General features: G+C 52.6%; 1 protein-coding gene across 5 annotated transcripts in view; it reads left to right on the top strand.

Annotated features, from left to right (window-relative positions):
* Positions 1-15,440, top strand: part of ABCC10 (ATP binding cassette subfamily C member 10) — a 36,134-nt gene that overhangs the window by 13,248 nt on the left and 7,446 nt on the right. For all 5 annotated transcript variants that reach the window (XR_011462159.1, XR_011462160.1, XM_070360793.1 and 2 more), the window contains exons 2-13: positions 2,511-2,662; positions 2,912-3,083; positions 5,616-6,834; positions 8,084-8,311; positions 8,952-9,108; positions 9,336-9,445; positions 11,199-11,278; positions 12,024-12,195; positions 13,519-13,617; positions 14,038-14,227; positions 14,924-15,001; positions 15,169-15,363. Coding sequence is in view for 3 of the 5 variants with exons in the window: in XM_070360793.1 (XP_070216894.1) it covers positions 2,923-3,083; positions 5,616-6,834; positions 8,084-8,311; positions 8,952-9,108; positions 9,336-9,445; positions 11,199-11,278; positions 12,024-12,195; positions 13,519-13,617; positions 14,038-14,227; positions 14,924-15,001; positions 15,169-15,363 (2,689 nt within the window). In the remaining 2 variants the exon portion in view is untranslated. The remainder of the gene's footprint in view (positions 1-2,510; positions 2,663-2,911; positions 3,084-5,615; positions 6,835-8,083; positions 8,312-8,951; positions 9,109-9,335; positions 9,446-11,198; positions 11,279-12,023; positions 12,196-13,518; positions 13,618-14,037; positions 14,228-14,923; positions 15,002-15,168; positions 15,364-15,440) is intronic.

Raw genomic sequence — 15,440 nt, 5'->3', positions numbered from 1 at the left:
TTTATATATATATATATATAAAATTTCTTTTGGCTGTGCTAGGTCTTCGTTGCTGTGTGTGGGCTTTCTCTAGTTGCAGCAAGCAGAGACTACTCTCAAGTCGCGATGTGCCAGCTTCTCATTGCGGTGACTTCTCTTGTTGTGGAGCATGGGCTCTAGGGTGCACGGGCTCAATAGTTGTGGCAGATTCTTAACCACAGGGAAGTCTGCCAAACGATATTAATTGGAGGAATTATTGGTTTCAAATTATCTTTCCTTCTCTATCTGCTGCTGCTGCTAAGTCACTTCAGTCGTGTCCGACTCTGTGCGACCCCATAGACAACCCACCAGGCTCCGCTGTCCCTGGGATTCTCCACGCAAGAACACTGGAGTGGGTTGCCATTTCCTTCTCCAATGCATGAAAGTGGAAAGTGAAAGTGAAGTCACTCAGTCGTGTCCTACTCGTAGCAACCCCATGGGCTGCAGCCTACCAGGCTCCTTCATCCATGGGATTTTCCAGGCAAGAGTACTGGAGTGGGTGCCATCGCCTTCTTCATTCCTCCTCTATCTGGGAAAATGTAAATTGCTTGTTTGTGGCAGTCAGAAAGGATCCTATTGGTTGTATGACTCCTTGGCCAAAATTCTTACTGAAAATTAGGACCCTGGAGGGTTATGAAAATGAGGGGACTACACTCTGCACTACCTTCTCTGGATGGTCAGTGGGAACTAGAGCCTTTCAGATGTTCTTGAGCACCAAGCTGGCCATGGCTGGCAGTGGAAGGTGGTAAAGGAGGAGGAGTCATCTTTAACAGAAATGCCTCTAATGTTAACTGCCCCTCTATTCAGAAGTGGCCTCTCTAAACAGCCCTCCTGTCCTCTGATTCTTAGATTCTCCACAGTTAACTTCACACAAGCCTGCTCATACCCATGCAATGAAAAACACTTACCTTTGTCTAGGATGACATATTTGTTTACAGTGACTAATGTAAACTTGCCTGTAGCTCTGTAGTATTGTTTTGCTGTGTCCTGTATTTCTTGTAACTACATAATTATAGTCCATGTCTTGATCAATTCAAGTTAAGATTTTTTTGGCAAAAGTATTTTATTTTTGATAAGGAGGCACACAACTTCTGGGTATCTCTCCTTTTGTGAGTTAGCAGCCATTGATGATCAATGCCTAAATGATACATAAATTATTAGGGGGTGTGAAATGCACACCTTCACATCTTAATTTGTAAAAATAGGACCATTAATTTCACTTAAAATTTTTTATTAATTTATAGTTGACTTACAGTGTTGTGTTAGGAGCATTAATTTCTGACATTAGAGATTCTAGGCTTCTCATTGAGATTAAAAGGGATAATCTTAGTTATCTGTTGAGCTACTTTTCTTTGGGTGCCGCACATACTTGTTTGAGGTATTTACCAATACCATGCCCCTTAAGTGAAAGTCGCTGAATCCTGTCCGGCTCTGCCATCGGATGGACTATACAGTCCATGGAATTCTCTAGGCCAGAATTCTGGAGTGGGTAGCCGTTCCCTTCTCCAGGGGATCTTCCCAACCCAAGGATCAAACCCAGGTCTCCCACATTGCAGGTGGCTTCTTTACCAGCTGAGCCACCAGGGAATGCCCCTTAAACAAATAATAAAACTAAGATACAGAAGTAACCTGCCCAGGATCACGCTTCTAAATGTTGGTGGGCTCAGGATTCAAGCTCAGTTTCGTTGAACTATCAAACTTAATGTTTTTCCACTGCTTCCTTAAAAGATTCATTTCTTGTGTTACTACTCTAAGCAAGACACTTGCCCAGCAGCACTCCAAATTATTCAACTCTGTCAACATTACTTTGGTAGTGATATTATTGCCCCCTTTTAATGATAAAGAAGCTGAGGTTCACAGAGGTTAGGTAACTTCCCTAAGGCCATCAGCCTTGGTGTAAGGAAGGAAATGGTTTAAGTGTCCCTAAGTGGCGCGGGTTCCATCCCTGTGTCTGGAAAATCCCCTGGGGAAGGAAATGGCAACCCACTCCAGTATTCTTGCCTGGGAAATCCCACGGACTGAGGGGCCTGGAAGGCTACAGTTCATAGTGTCGCGAAGAGTCGGACACGACTTAGGGACTAAACAACAACAAAAAGTGGCACGTAGCTCGCCCGTCTAGCTTCGCATGGCTGGAAGCTTTCAGAATTACTATGAAATGCATGTGCCTGCTAGTAAACAGTAAACAGATGGGAGCGAGTACTCCAAGTGAGAGAGTATGGCTGACGCTGCACTAGAGCTGAGATCAGTCCATTTGCAAGTGAGGCAGCAGAAGCGCACGTAAACAGCAGTATAACCGTGAGACCTGCATCAGTGCGCCTCGTTACAGAGAACACCACAGAAAGTGGGGCGCACGCGCACAGAAGTCCTGAGAATGGGAAGGTCGGTGCGCACTTTGGAAGGTCATCCCGCCTCTAGGGGGTGCCAAGCGAGCCTGGACAGGGTCCCACGTCGGCCGCAGGCTCTTTCGCTTCCACCAGTGTTCGGGATTTCAGGATCGGGTGGAAAACAGCTTTCTCAAGTTAAACGTTCCGGATCTCTGGGGATGGGGACACAAGGAGTGGTGAAAAGCGGAACCCCGCTAGCGGACCAGTACAGAAAGCCGCCAGCTTCTGGGAGCCAAAGCAACTCGCTTTCTACCGCTGAGGTAACGCAAGAACTGCCGGAGTCCAGATTCCAGACTGAAGCAAGGGAAGGTCCCGGGGGTTCGTGGGCGGGGTTGGAGGCGGCGAGGTCCGTCAGGGGTCGCGCTGTCACTCTGGCTCCACCCCGCTTCCTGGTCGGCGTCCCGCCCCCTCGGGTGCAGGTTCCCAGCCTGAGCTGGGTCCTTGGGAACGCGGATTTCCCTCCTTCTGGAAGGGACCTTCCCTCCCTCCACCCTCTGCTCTCCCCGCAGGTGAGGCCTCGATGGAGAGGTTCCTGGCCCGGTTGTGCGGCACCAGCGCGTTGCAGCCGCTCCCGGTGTGGGAGGGGGACACCACCGGCCACTGCTTCACACAGCTGGTGCTCAGCGCCCTGCCCCACGCGCTCCTGGCCGTGCTCAGTGCTTGCCACTGGGGCCACCCGAGGTGAGTAGAGACAGGTGCAGACATCTGTCCGTATGTGCCTGCAGACTTCACTCGAAACCCACGTCTCCGCGGAAGTGTAACCGAAATAGTGAGATCTCTAGGGAAAAAGGAGAATAAAATGTGGGCATTACCACTTTGCAGCATTGTGTCTGTTTGAGGGCAAGTTAACCTGTTTTCCCTGCGCCTCATAGCACTGTTAAGAAACTTAAATTAGATAATGCATTTAAGTATATAGTGCAGAGTCTGGCACATTTTTAAAGGCCCAATGCATGGTAGCAATTATCACTTTTGTAGATTGTCAGATGCCCAACCACAGTTGTCACGAATTGGAGACGAAAGTGGGTGAACAGTGTTTTTAAGCCAAAAAGGTTAATGTGTGCTGAAGTTGTTAGACCAGTTTCTCACCCCTGCCATCTAGGAAACTTCAGTGTTTCTAGGCCAAGAAAAGCATAGGTACTCATCTGGAGAGGAAGTGGTAGGTAGAAGAGAAGAGCAAAATTAGAACCTTAATCCTTCCTCCAAATGGGGCTATAAGATGCAGGTGCTGAACTCACCTTGATTTTGTGCTTAGTTCCTGTATAGCTGGATATGGTAAAATTAATCTCACTCTGGCTACTGATTAAGGCAGGAGGAAAGTCTAACTTGTCTAGTCCAACGGACAAATGCGTCCTTACTTAAGATGAGTTACAGGGATGGCGAATCCCTTCCTTGGGTAGCTTCAGATCTGCTTGGTCTTGGAGGAATCCTGATTTGTCCCTTATGCAGAGACAAAAGTCTGGAGATGGCACAGAGGGAGACCGACTGTGCTGAGACAAGTATCTTTTTAAAATGGGCATAGTCCCTTCAGAACTCACGGTGTAAGGAAAAGGCAAGAAAGACCAATATGTAATCCATAGAAATTATGTTTATCTCACTTCACCTAACAGACTCTTTGCAAGTTGCTCAAATGGGTAAGAGAGATCCAGAATCTCAGACAGAAAAGAATCTCAGAGGGCTTTGGGTCCAGACTCCTTACTGCTCACTGTGCTGATGAGAAAAATGAGATGCAGAGAAGCGGCTTGCCCATGTTCATAAACCTGGTTAATGACCAGGCTTGGAGCCAGTGTACCAGCCTCCAAGGGCTCACAATGTTTCTTATTCTGTCCCCGCATCTTAAGAAATAGAATTATGAAAGATTGACTTTTACTCAAATATAAACCCTTTTGTATAACTGTGATCACTGGACTTTTTAAAGGAAACTCCAAACATTTCACTCTACAATTAAAATTTTCAGTCACCCAGCCCTGCCAACAACAAAGGGAGTGTTTTTTAATGCAAATAGTTCACTCTTTTGTTTATTAAAAACATTTTTTGCAAACCAAGAAGATACAGACAAAACTCAAAAGATGTTTTTCTTCAGCTAATGGAGCTGTAAAAATGATCCACACCATTTTCTACAACCATTAGAGAGACAGAGAGTGGAATATCCTGAGGCTTCAGCAAGTTTAAGCTATACTAATAGAGTATAGAGGCTGTGTGTAAGTCAAATTTTTATTCATCTAATAGTGCTTCAGGTGAATTTAAGGGCTCTTTTTCAGTTAAGTTGAGTTGCTCAGTCATGTTTGACTCTTTGCGACCCATGGACTGCAGCATGCCAGGCTTCCCTGTCCATCACCAACTCCTGGAGCTTGCTCAAACTCACGTCCATCAAGTCGGTGATGCCATCCAACCATCTCATCCTCTGTCATCCCCTTCTCCTCCTGCCTTCAGTCTTTCCCAGCATCAGGGTCTTTTCCAGTGAGTCGGCTCTTCGCATCAGGTGGCCAAAGTATTAGAGCTTCAGCATCAGCATCAGTCCTTCCGATGAATATTCAGGACTGATTTCCTTAGGATGGACTGGTTTGATCCCCTTCTTGTCCAAGGGACTCTCAAGAGTCTTTTCCAACACCGCAGTTCAAAAGCATCAATTCTTCGGCACTCAGCTTTCTTCACAGTCCAACTCTCACATCCATACATGACTACTGGAAAAACCATAGCTTTGACTAGACAGACCTTTGTGGGCAAAGTGATATCTCTGCTTTTTTATACGTTGTCTAGGTTTGTCATAGTTTTTCTTCCAAGGAGCAAGCGTCTTTTAATTTCATGGCTGCAAAAGGGCTCTTTTGAGTAGATACTTTTGTAAAAGTGAAAACTCACCCCTTAGAGGTTATCTGTAGGAAATTTAGGTTGAGGTGAGGTGTGTGTGTGTGTTTTATTTGTTTGTTTTATAATTAGGGTCTTCATGTTCAGTACAACCTTAACTCAGAACTGTTTTTATTTCTGTGGTGAAAGAATGATCAGAAATGGTAGAGAAATGAGAAAATGGATTAGGTTAATCCAGGAAGATTTCCTGGGAGAAAAGACCATGAGTTCCAGGATAAAATGGGATGAAAATAAGGTATACAAGGCAGGAAAGGGAATTGATTCCCTCCGTGAGTGAGTTGCTGGAGGTCTCTCTGGGCCCTAAGTCAGCTGTGATGTGCCTTCTTTTCTCTTTCCCCCCTTTGTCCCCAGGTATCCAGATTACACTCCACGCTGCAGTCCCGGCTGGCGCCTCCGACTCACAACCTCTGTCCTGCTCGCCGTCTTTCCACTGCTCGACCTGCTTCCAGTCATTTTGCCACCAGGGGCAGGCCCAGGGCCCACAGGGCTCGAGGTGCTGGCAGGGGGCGTGGCGGCTATGGCCTGGATCAGCCACAGCCTGGCCCTGTGGGTGTTGGTTCATACCCCATATGGCCACTCCCGGGGGCCCCTGGCCTTGGCTCTGGCTGCCTTCCTGCCAGCCCCGGCCCTGGTGCTGACCCTGCTGTGGCACTGCCAGCGAGGCACACTCCTGCCTCCACTTCTCGCAGGGCCCCTCTCCCGCCTGTGTCTCCTCATCCTGCAGCTGGCTGCTCTCTTGGCCTATGGACTGGGCTGGGCAGTCCCTGGGCAGCCACGGGAACCCTGGGCCCATGAGCCCCTCCTCTCTGAGGGCCAGGAGCCCGAGGTGGCTGAAGATGGGGAGAGCTGGCTGTCCCGCTTTTCCTACGCCTGGCTGGCACCGTTGCTGGCCCGCGGGGCCCGGGGAGAGCTCCGGCAGCCCCAGGACACTTGCCGCCTCCCCCACAGGCTGCACCCAACCTACCTAGCCCGTGTCTTCCAGGCGCAATGGCAGGAGGGGGCCCGGCTGTGGAGGACCCTGCATGGGGCCTTTGGGCACTGCTACCTGGCTCTTGGGCTGCTCAAGTTGGTGGGGACCATGCTGGGGTTCTCAGGGCCCTTGTTGCTGTCCCTCCTGGTGGGCTTCCTGGAGGAGGGGCGAGAGCCACTAAGCCATGGCCTGCTATATGCCCTGGGGCTTACCGGAGGAGCTGTTCTGGGAGCTGTGCTGCAGAATCAGTATGGGTATGAGGTTCGGAAGGTGGCTCTTCAGGCACGGGGTGCTGTGCTGAACATCCTGTACCGAAAGGCTTTACAACTGGGGCCCAGACGCCCTCCTGCCGGGGAGGTCCTGAACTTACTAGGCACTGACTCTGAGCGGCTGCTCAACTTTGCTGGGAGCTTTCATGAGGCCTGGGGCCTGCCCCTGCAACTGGCCATCACCCTCTATCTGCTGCACCAGCAGGTGGGTGTGGCCTTCGTGGGTGGTCTGATCCTGGCGCTGCTGCTGGTACCTGTCAACAAAGTGATTGCCACCCGCATCATGGCCAGCAACCAGGAGATGCTACAGCACAAAGACGCACGAGTTAAGGTGAGGGGCTGCCTGGGGTCCCTCAGCCATCCAGAGACCCCACCCAGCCTTCTGGTGCCCAGGTCTCCCATGCACAGTACCTGAGAGAGTGAGTGTGTGCTCTAAAAGTTAGGAGCTCAGACTAGAGAAAGACAGATGGGGTTCACATCCTGATTCTACCACTTACTAGTTCAATCACATCAGACAAGTCACTTCACCTCGTTGAGACTCCCGTTTCCTCATCTGTGAAATGAGGGTAATCATAGCTTGCCTCATAGCACAGTTGGGAGGATTGTGCAAGATGCTGCTCATCACAGTGCCAGTTACAAAGTAAACACTAAGTTAATGTGGCCTGTTAGTAATATAGTATTAGCTTCTGCAGCCCTAATTGCAACCCTGAGAGAGGTGGGAACTGAGCTGTCTGGGCCCAAATGGGATTTTAGTGTTAGAGCCAGGATCCAAGTCTCCAGCCTCCTCCTCATCTCAGGTATGGAGTGCCCCATAGCCGCATGTGGAGGCCTAGGAGAACCCCAGCTGCCTCTTCGGGATGGGCTATGGGGAAAGGAGCAGCTGTCTCCCCTGCCTGGGCCAACTCTAGGTGTGAGGGTCTGGCTGAGTCAGTTCTGGAATGTACAGTGATTGTGGTACCTTTTCAGAGGGGATGATGTGCTTTGGGTCCATATAGCATAGTTGTCCATCTCTCACTGGCATAGCTCCAAGTGCTAATGGTGAGGGGGTGTCCCTGATAGCTGGTATGGCATGGTCTTTTCCCCTACCCATGACAGCTACTGACCAGTCTCTAGGGCCTCCTTGGAAGGCTCCCAGTACCTCCCTGGCTTGCAGTCTGGAGATGTTTGAATGTTAGGATCCAAGGAGCTTCTCTGGCCCTAGCCTATCTTACTTGGGTCTATCAGCCTGCCCAACCCTGGGCTGTGGTGTGTACTTCTACAGAAATGGTTCCTATACCCAAGCTGTTGATCAGCCCCTGAAACCCACATCTTCTGGCTTTGGGAATGGTTCTTTGTCCCTCATCTAATGGATGGAGTGCTTTTACCCCAGTGTGGTGACCTCCCCCCACTGCCCCTGTACTTTCCACCACTTCATCTTCTAAGAAGGTGGGGGATTCCAGCTCCAGCCTGCCCCCAGCTGGGGCATAGGGGAGCTCCAAGTCCTTGACATCCCGTGCCAGGAGCCTGGGGGAGGCTGGGCAGAGGAGAACGCACGTGAGCAGCATCTCCACTTCTCACTGCTCTCTTGTCCCTGTCCCTAGCTCGTGACAGAGCTGCTGAGTGGCATGCGTGTCATCAAGTTCTTCGGGTGGGAGCAGGCGCTGGGGACCCGCGTGGAGGCCTGCCGAGCTCGAGAGCTGGGGCGACTCCGGGTCATCAAGTACCTGGATGCAGCCTGTGTGTACCTCTGGGCTGCCCTGCCGGTCGTCATCTCCATTGTCATCTTTATCACCTATGTCCTCATGGGGCACCAGCTCACTGCCACCAAGGTGAGGGCCAGAAATGGGGGGATGGCTGCAGGGAGATGTGAGACGGAAGCAGCAGCAGAGAGACTGCAATGCAGTGGGGGGTGGGCCAGGGCCCTCGTGCTGCTGGGAAGGAGGAGTGGAGGGTCCCTGTCTGCCTTCTTCCCCTACTGAAGGAAAGTTCTCTGAAGGGACCTTTCATCTGGGGCCTCGGATATATGACCCTTCCCTCTGCAAAGGAATTACTTCTTTTCCCCACCTCTTCCTCCCCAACTTCTGGTTAGGTCCCCTTAGCCTCATTCTGATGGCCCTGGGGGAAAAACTCATGATCCTGTGCAGGATGGATCGAATGCTGGGTCTAGCCGGGAGATGTTGCCCCTTAGAAATTCTGAGAAGGTCTCATGAGCGTGAGTTGGGCATGTGTGTTTATCAGGGAGTGACCTGGGTCCCTGGAGGATATCTGGGATTTCTGATATTCTTGGAGTGGCCACCTCTACCATCTATAACCCAAATATCAGCCAGCTAAGCCCTCAGTTCTGTTGCTGCCTGTTCTCCCCTCCACAGACCTGTTTGCAGGGCCACCTATAGAGCAGGCCTTCAGATAATTCCTAAGCTTTAGGTGATGCTTCAACCCCTCCCCCCCCCCACCTCTGACCCCACTTAGGTGTTCACCGCCCTGGCATTGGTGCGCATGCTCATTCTTCCCCTCAACAACTTCCCTTGGGTGATCAATGGCCTCCTTGAGGCCAAAGTGTCCCTGGACCGGATCCAGCGTTTCCTCGACCTTCCCAACCATGACCCCCAGGCCTACTACAGCCCAGGTAATGGGAAGCTAGTGGGCAGAACCTGGCACAGGGGAGCAGAGATCTGTAGCCCCTCAGTTGCGGTACACAGATGCTGCCAAGAGAAGCCAGAGGAGAAGAGTCTAGGTGGGGCAGGTGGTCATTTCCCCGGGGTGAATCCTCAGACCAAGACTGAGGCCAAACTATCCCTGGGCAGGTAGGTTGTGGACTAGAAGCCCAAGGTAAGTGGCTTCTTCCTTGTACAGATCCCCCAACAGAGCCATCTACAGCCCTGGAGCTACACGAAGCTCTGTTCTCCTGGGACCCAGTTGGAACCAGCCAGGAGACCTTCATCAGTCACCTCGAAGTGAAAAAGGTTCGTTGGTCAAACGCCCTAGGAGAGTCTCCAGACTAAAGAAAGACAGGGAAGCTCAGTGACGGATAGACAAGGACAGAACCAGTCATAGCAGCCCCCACTGTGGCTCTTATTACCAAGGGGAAGACCAGAGAGGTCTTGGTGGGCAGGCTTGAATTGGAGAGGTGAAGAGATTTTATCTCAGGATGTCATTTTTCTAACACTTAGCTGCTTCAGAGCTGTCACATCCATCCCTGGTCACCAGACCGCTCATGTCCACCTAGTCCAGACCAGCAATTGCATTTATCTCTCTCTGTCCTGCAGGGGCTGTCAAGTTCAGAACAGACCCCATAACTTGTCCAGCATCTTCCCCAGGCTGGGGAGCCCCAGCAGCCCCTTCTCAGAAGGATGTTGCAAATGGTTTAGATAATCCTCTGTTTAGGCTGGTGAAAAGGCATCACACCCTGTGACTCACACCGGGGCACACATCGTCAAAGGAGCACTTGTAAGAACGTTCCTGGCAAGACGGCAACTCCTGCTCACCAAGTCCTAAGTTTTCACTCTCCCCTGACCTGTGTCCAACCCTTTGCCCCACAGCTCAACCCGGTGTTCTCCAGCGGTTCCTGAACCGCCTCAACCACATTTGGCTCACATTTCTGGCTTGGGCTACATGTTTTGTTTTTTGTCTTAGTTCGGGCAAGACAAGGCTGGAATTTTTCAAAGGAATTTTACTAACGTGTCAGTTGGGGCTTTTTTGGACTTAAGTCATAGAAACCCGCTGGAGCTAGCTTAAGCCAACAAGAATTAGTAAGATGGATATAGAGATGAATTGCAAAATCCACAGTCAAGCGCCTGGACAGATCTCGGCAGCAGCTCGGAGCCAGGCCTCGACTTGCCAAGCTGGTCCTTCTGTTCGCTCCTTCTAAATCTGCCTCCTTCCCTCTCTGTGGATCTGCTCTCCCCCAAACAGAAGTAGACCTGCAGAGAGCCCTTCCACTTACAGGCCCTGGACAGAAGGAGGGGGGTTCCCAGGGATAGGTCTCAGATTGGTCTGGTAGCCACTCAAAGACAGGCTCACCCTGGCTGCCGGGGTGGGGCACCACAGACAGCTGCTAGGATCCCGCCTTTTTTCTAGAGAAGGAATTTTTTCCTTTGTGAACCCACTCCAGTATTCTTGCCTGGGAAATCCCACTGACAAAGAAGCCTGGCAGGCTACAGTCCATGGGATCCCAAAGAGGGGGAGATGACTGAACATACAGACATACACACAGATAGCTCCATGAATGTATGTTACAGCCAAGCAAGGAAGGGAGCACAGAAAATTTTAAACTGCAGGTCACAGAAATGGGCATCTGTGTAAACATTGCTTTTTGCCCTGAGCCTTTAGAAGTCTGGCTGCAGTGGGCTTAGCCAGCCCATTATGCAGGCCCCAGAGCCTGCAGTCCTTCCTTCCCCTGTACCCATCCTGAGTTGCCTGTCTCAGTGCTTTCCTGGAAAGTTCAAGGGCAATTTTCCTCCCATCTCTCTGGCACACTGTTCCTCTCCAGAGGCTCTTCACACAGTGAAACTGTTGCTTCTCTGAGTGGAGAATAAAACACCCTGCTCCCCTGGGGCCAGCATCGCATCAATCACTGAGGCACACCTCAGTCTGTGGGCCGGGGAAATCTTTCCCCTCAGGCTTAACTGGGGCCTAGAGAGAAACCTCCATGCGGTGACTGGCAGCCCAGGACCTCTGGACAGAGGCCTGACACTCATGCATGTGGCTTCCTCGCAGGGAATGCTGGTGGGCATCGTGGGGAAGGTGGGCTGCGGGAAGAGCTCGCTGCTGGCTGCCATCACCGGAGAGCTGCACAGGTAAGCAAGTGCTGGCACCCCCGTCCTTAGTTCTGCCCTTTGCCAGCGCCTCCCTGGCCCCTGCTACGTTTTAGGGGCCAGAGATGCCCAGATGAGCAAGACCTGGTCCCTTTCTTGGGAGAGTTTCCAGTCTGGAAAGGGAAAGGCAGTCGAGAGTAGGTTCTCATAACCATCACTGGAGAAGGCAATGGCAACCCACTCCAGTGTTCTTGCCTGGAGAATCCCAGGCACGGAGAAGCCTGGTGGGCTGCTGTCTATGGGGTCGCACAGTCAGACATGACTGAAGTGACTTAGCAGCAGCAGCAGCATAACCATCACTGCAGAGTGTTAGAAGTACTGTAACAGTGAGTGAAGGAATAAATGGAAACACCTTAAATCAGCTGCTCTCAGAGAGTGTGTAGGAAGGGGTCCAGAGAGGAACAGGAGTGAGCGAGGGCCTACTTGTTTCACTGTGAGAGTGAACGCGTGCGGGGCGCTGGCCACACTCTTTTCTGAGCACCTTGACCTTGACAGCTCTTTGACTGCAGTCAAAGAGCAATTTCTGCCCTACCGGTCCACAGGGGGCCTCCAGCCTCCTCAGGACCCCTTGATCTCAGTGGCTGCCAATCTAGAGAGTCATGTGACGTGAAGGGGGCCCCCCGTGCAAAAGACAGCCATCAGGAGAGGCTTCTGAGAGGCAGGGGCTGGGCCGGGAGGGGACCAGCAGGGAGCCGGCCCCCCACACTGCTGGCCTTGGTCTCTGCAGGCTCCGAGGGCAGGTGGCAGTGTGGGGGCTGTCCAAAGGCTTCGGCCTGGCCACCCAGGAACCCTGGATCCAGTTTGCCACCATCCGAGACAACATTCTCTTTGGGAAGACGTTTGACGCCCAGCTGTACAAGGAAGTGCTAGAGGCCTGCGCCCTCGATGAGGACCTCAGTGTGAGTGCCTGGCCACCCGCTTCCCCATGTCCCTGACACCGCAGGTCAGAGACTTGCTTCTCTGGGAAGGGGTTGCTTGTGCTCAGGCGTCATTTACCCAGGACTGGCCGCCAGGCTATGGTCCTCGCAGAGTGTCCCACGTCTGCGCAGCACCTGGCAAGGGTGGGGGCTGGTGACCAGGTGCTCCACACAGCAGCCGGGGGAACTCTGAGGGTCTCTGAGACTATGGGCGGGTTTCCCATGAGGTTTAGCTCTCTGTAGATCTGGCTAATGGTTCTGATTCAAGAGGCCTTCCCCTACCTCCTCCTGGAAGAGTCAAGGTCATTCTAGAGAAGTCTGGCAAGGCACTAGAATCCCTACATCCAGAATGCTGAATTTAGGGGGAATGAGAGTCCAGCTTTGTCCCCTGACTTTTTCTCCGCAGGACTGTAGTCAGCACCACCCTGTCCAGGTAGATGTGGAACATCCCTGGAAAGGAAGACCTTTGACTGACCGTGGGACATCCTCTGTCCACTTCTCATTTGCTTCTACCTTGGAGACATTTCTCGCATGTCTCCTGGGTGCAGGGAACTGCTCTGAGCGCTAAGAGGTGAATCACAAAGCTTTTCCCTCAGGGAAGCCACTGTCTGGTAGACCACAAGTGTTTCCTCTGGCATGAGGACCCCTTAGCAAAGGAGACCACTCCCCAGGCCACAGGGAGGTTCAGGTACCTTCCTCCTCTAAAAGCCTAGGGAAGTTTCACTTTGAATTTGCCCATCTTCATCCTTGCCTGTGAAAAAGGCAGGGTAGTGAGTGTGACTACCTGTAGTCAGGGTAGTGCGTGTGGTTAAGAATCTGCATTCGTGTCCTGCCCTTTACTTGCTATGGAATGACCTTGGACAGCGTATGTACCCTGAGCTTTGGTCTTACCTGTGAAATGAGATAGTATCAACATCATAAGGTTGTTGTGGGGTTGGGTGAGAGGATGCATGTAAACTGCTCAGCACATAGAACGTGTTCAACAGGGGGTTCCCTGGCCGTGCAGTGTTCAAGGCTCTGTGCTTCTACTGCAGGAGACACAGGTTCGATCCCTGGTTGGGGAACTAAGATCTCTCATGCCACAAGGGATGGCCAAAATAGAAAAATAGAAAGTGTCCAACAAATGCTTGGTGTTGCTGGAGTTGAGGTTTGCCCCCTCTGGCTCCGACACCCCAAAGTTAAGTTCAGTCTCCTCAAACTCCCTGGCTCTCTCACCCCCGCCATTTCTTCCCAATGGAGGGATGGGAAATGGGGCAGAAGGTACTGGGAGCTCACTGACCAACACTGGGAGGCCTGTCCTGTCAGATTCTGCCTGCTGGGGACCAGACGGAGGTGGGGGAGAAAGGCGTGACCCTCAGCGGGGGACAGCGGGCCCGCATTGCCCTGGCTCGTGCTGTCTACCAGGTAAGTTGAAGACAGAGGTGTCTGGAGCCTCAGGACTCTGAAGCTTGGCTGGGGGGTTGGGGGGTGGTGTGGAGATATTTCCATCAGCATCCGGTTTCTTCCTTCCCTCCTCCATGCTGCTAAGGTATTGGTCCTTTGGCCATCCCATCCTCCTTTTGCTGATTCAAGGCAGCATTAAAGACCCTTTGGAAAGCATTATGTGGCCTGAGGCACTAGAACCCAGCACAGTTGAGCATTTGGCCTCACTTTACTGGAGGCAAATCCACCCTCTGGTCTCACTTCCTTCTTTACTGCTTTAGGGGTAGCCCCCAGAGTTCCCCTCAACCCTCCTGCCTGACGGCCTCAAGATCACATGCTTGGAGAGGTCTGGGTTCTGGCCAGAGGACCTGGTGCCCAAGGTGTCCCCACCCCCCTCCCCAGGAAAAGGAGCTATACCTCCTCGACGACCCTCTGGCCGCCGTGGATGCAGACGTGGCCACCCACCTGCTGCACAGGTGCATCCTGGGAGCGCTGAGCCACACCACGCGGCTGCTGTGCACCCACCGCACCGAGTACCTGGAGCGGGCTGACATGGTGCTGCTGCTGGAGGCTGGGCGCCTCGTCCGGGCCGGTAACGTGGGCCACCAGGCCGGGCGGGAGCCGGGCTGAGTGAGGGAGCCACCTGCCAGGGTGCGACAGATGGATCACCAAGGGGAGACTCGGCCACCCGCCCCATGTGTGTCCTGGGTCCCCCTCATCCTTCTGTCTGACGGGAGGCCCTCTCCTGCCATCACAGAACTGGTGTGAAGGACAGAGAGCAGGAGGGAAAGGGGCCATGGATCTGGGACTGGGGGCTTGGGGAAACCTAGAGGCCCAGGATCTCTGAGGGCAGTCTGATGTCCTCAGAGAAGAGAGAGTCAGGTTTAGAATAGTCATTTTATTTAAAAACAGATACACGGAAACTCTGATGGGTTATTATCCAGAGGAACGTGACCATCTGCAGGTTCACTAGATAGAAGCAGGAGGAAATGAAGCTCCGGCAGTGTTAGGAGTTGCAGGAAGTATGAGGAGAAAGCCCAGCGGTAGTGAGAGGACTGGGTGCTCACAGGTGGCCATAACTGTCCTCCCAGGGGTGGACGTTTTCTGTCTCTGCTGATCCAGACACAGAGGGAGGGCCGAACTTGACGGTTCTGCTCAGGGTCTGGGGGTCCAGGGCAGAGGCCTGCTAGGGGAGGTCAGGTAGGGCTTCCAAAGAGCATGGAAGGTAGACTGGCTGACACGTTTAGAAACACGTAGACCCCTCCTAATCTCTCCTGCTGCCTTCCAGGGCCTCCCTCTGAGATCCTGCCATTGGTACAAGCTGCCCCCAGAGCCTGGGCTGAGGATGGACAAGAGTCTGACCCAGGTATGGTCTGGGGGTGAGAGGAAAGAGTCTGCTCTTCCCCACCACGCTTGTGGAGACAGGTTTCTAGGAAGCTTGCCTGCCCTTGAAAACACTGAGGTTTTCGGCTATCATCCTATAAGCTGAATTTCCCACCCCCACACAACCCGCCACCTCTCCGATCCTCGCAGCCACAGCCTCGTCCATGGAGAACCCAAAGAAGACAAAGGAGGGGCTGGAGGTGGAGGAGAGCGCATCTGGCCAGCTGCGACAGGAGGAAAGCAAGAAGGAGGGCGCCGTGGCCTTCCATGTGTACCGCGCGTACTGGAGGGCCGTGGGCTGGGGCATGGCTCTTGCCATCCTCTTCTCTCTGCTCCTCATGCAAGGTAGGAGTCATCTCTGCAGGCCTTCATTCCCCTACCAGCCCTGTTGCCTAGGTCCCTGTCACTCCCCTCACCTTGTG

Source organism: Bos mutus, chromosome 23 (genome assembly GCF_027580195.1).
Source record: "Bos mutus isolate GX-2022 chromosome 23, NWIPB_WYAK_1.1, whole genome shotgun sequence".
Taxonomy (NCBI): domain Eukaryota; kingdom Metazoa; phylum Chordata; class Mammalia; order Artiodactyla; family Bovidae; genus Bos; species Bos mutus.
The sequence above is the reverse complement of the archived record's forward strand: the minus strand, read 5'-3'. Positions and strand labels throughout refer to the sequence as shown.